This window comes from Austrofundulus limnaeus, unplaced genomic scaffold, assembly GCF_001266775.1.
Source record: "Austrofundulus limnaeus strain Quisiro unplaced genomic scaffold, Austrofundulus_limnaeus-1.0 Scaffold77, whole genome shotgun sequence".
Classification (NCBI taxonomy): domain Eukaryota; kingdom Metazoa; phylum Chordata; class Actinopteri; order Cyprinodontiformes; family Rivulidae; genus Austrofundulus; species Austrofundulus limnaeus.
In genome coordinates this window covers 1,975,121-1,977,978 of record NW_013952479.1, presented here as the reverse complement: position 1 = coordinate 1,977,978, position 2,858 = coordinate 1,975,121, and the positions used below count along the sequence as shown (strand labels likewise).

Genomic DNA, 2,858 nt, shown 5'->3' with positions numbered 1-2,858 from the left:
GCAGTGGCCCCAAAAGGGGTACAAATGAGACACGAACCACAAAGAAAAAGAAAGACAAATCACAAAATCCAAAAATGACATGCAGAACAAAGAAGAAGAAAATCTTAAAAACAGTGGTGGTATCAAAACCAAATAAGAAAGAAGGGCCTTCTTACAAGAAGAATTACTGTTTGTTTTGTTCGAAACCCATGTACAAAATGTCAAGACATCTTTCAAAAGTTCACAGTGACAAAGCTGAAGTTGCCTTGGCGTTCCAGCATCCTGTAAATTCCAAGGAAAGAAAAAGAGTTTGGGAAAAACTAATAAAAGAAGGAAACTTTGCTCATAATAAGGACGTTTTAAAAACAGGAAAGGGAGAGCTCATTGCACAAAGAAGACCCAGAAAACTGTCAAAATCAACAGACTTCGTCCCGTGTGTTCACTGTCTTGGTCTCTATAGAAAAAAATCAATGTGTGTCCACATGAAAAGGTGCTTTTCAAATGGAAAGAGGGAAGATATATCAAATGGGAGAAAAAGAGTCATATCGCAGTGTGTACTTCTAACAAAAAGCTGTGGTGACCTAAGTGAGGAGTTAAAGAACATCCTAGGTGAGATGGTATATGATGAGGTGACAGAAACTGTGATGGAAGACCGATTAATTCTGCAGTTTGGAGAACACATAGCTAATGAAGTTCGCAGCACGAACAAGAATGAATATGTAAGACAACAACTTCGAGCTGTGGGAAGACTTGTGCTAGAGGCCCAAAGGTCCACCCCTATGCAGAATCTGGAGGATTTCTTTGACCCCTCCAACTTCCATCATGTGGTGTCTGCTGTGAAAGTTTTAGCAGGTTATGACTCAGAAAAGAAAACCTACACCCTTCCATCAATGGCTAATAAGCTTGGTTACAACCTAAAGAAGATCTGTGGCATTGTACAGCAGAATGCCATTAAATCTGGTGATACCAAAGTCCAAAGGTCATGCAAAACCTTTCTCTCTTTGCATGATAAGAAATGGAGGAGACTCATTTCATCACATGCTTTAACAAGTATGAAGAATTCTAAAAGGAAAAATGAAAAAAATGTGCCATTTGCCGAAGATGTGAAATGTCTGTATTACCACATGGAGACTGCCTATCATCTTGCTGAGAAGAATCTCAGAGAGAACGTTTGTCCAGAAAGCTACGCTGCCCTGGCCAGTGTAGTACTGGCTCAGACCATTGCTTTCAACAGGGGGAAATCTGGAGAGGTCTCATCAATAACAGTAAAGGCCTTCATGTTACGAAAAAGGTCAGAAGTTCTCGATGACTTGGACGTTTCTGTGTCAAATTTGGAAAGAACCTTGTGCGGTTTCTTCAGTAGAGTAGACATCAGAGGAAGCTCTGGGAGAATTGTCCCCATTTTGCTAAAGCCTTCGTTTGAGTCGGCTATGGAGCTTCTGATAAAAGTCCGTGACAAATGTGGAGTCCACAGTGACAACCCCTTTGTGTTTGCACGAACGTGTGGACCAACTGCCTATCGTGGGTCAGACTGTATCCAGAAATACGCTAATGGATGTGGAGCTAAAAACCCCAAAGCTCTGACATTGATGAAACTTCGTAAACATTTTTCCACAATGCTACAGCTGATTCACCTGGATGAAAATGAGGCCCAACAGATTTTTGGCCCTAATAATCAGATCCAGTCAATGGTGCAGAACAACCTGTGTGTAAATACAGAAATGCAGTCTGAAGGTAATCATTTTTGTTTGTAGATGATTCAACTGTATATGTATAGATCAGTTGTTAAATTTTAAATGTTAGTTTTAAATACTGTGGTGAAAGTAAACAAAATGAGAAACCAAAAAAATCTCTCTTTCCTCCCCTCAGGCCCAGACTCACGCCCCAAAACCAAGCATATATGGAATGAAACAGAGGTTCTTGCTGTTGAAAAACACCTGATGCAGTTCATTACCAATCAAAAGATACCTCAGAAGGACGACTGCGTTCGTTGCCTCGAAGCTGAGCCACTTGCTCTGAAGAAACGTACATGGAAAGGAGTGAAGTACTACGTCAGAAGCCGGATCAGGACTGTGCAAAGACAAACCGGCTTTATAAAGGTCTCATCAAAAACCAGTGACGGGCAGAAGGAACCATTGCAATAATTTCTCAGACAATTTATAGTCCAGTAAAATTTGTTATTGTGACAGGCATGTTAAGTTAGTTTTTACTGGTGAAAAAATAACAAACTTGTAAATTATGAGCTTTGACAAATTTCTCAGCGTCAACTAGAAATCTGTAACAATTTTCTGATTGTTTAACCTCAGATGAGTTGGACATTAGTGCATGTTGGTCATATTTGTTGCAAAAACTGAACAATTAAAACTTTGACCCTTTGGACTCAGACAGTTGGTGTTCTGGAGAATCTGAAGGTAACAAGGTGCAGCTTTGCGTAAGCAAGCTTTACATTTTTAAACCCTCCTGCTTCCTTTGGGTCAAAAAGACTCAGTTTTAAAACTGTGGCCTCAGAAGTCATTTTGACCTAAAGACAGCAGGTGGGTTGAGTCAAATATGGAGAAACTGAATAAAGATATTTTCTGCAATTACCTAAATTGAATTGGAATTGATTTTATATGCTTTATAGATTTTCTGTTTATAATTTTTTGATTTCTTTTGCCTTTTTCAGGAAACAGAAAATGGCTGGGATGATGCTGATTCTGATTACATTAATGACAGCCTTTCAGATTGTCAGTCTGAGGATATTGGCGACTCTGAGGTTTATGATAGTGGCAGTGGCCCCAAAAGGGGTACAAATGAGACACGAACCACAAAGAAAAAGAAAGACAAATCACAAAATCCAAAAATGACATGCAGAACAAAGAAGAAGAAAATCTTAAAAA

The 2,858-nt window shown here is 39.3% G+C and overlaps 1 protein-coding gene across 1 annotated transcript in view; it reads left to right on the top strand.

The window, feature by feature from the left end:
- Positions 1-2,858, top strand: part of LOC106519473 (uncharacterized) — a gene marked incomplete at its 5' end in the record, with an annotated part of 11,710 nt that continues 8,852 nt past the window's right edge. The window contains 2 exon segments of the mRNA XM_014011175.1: positions 1-1,713; positions 1,849-2,004. Of these exon segments, the coding sequence (XP_013866629.1) occupies positions 1-1,713; positions 1,849-2,004 (1,869 nt within the window).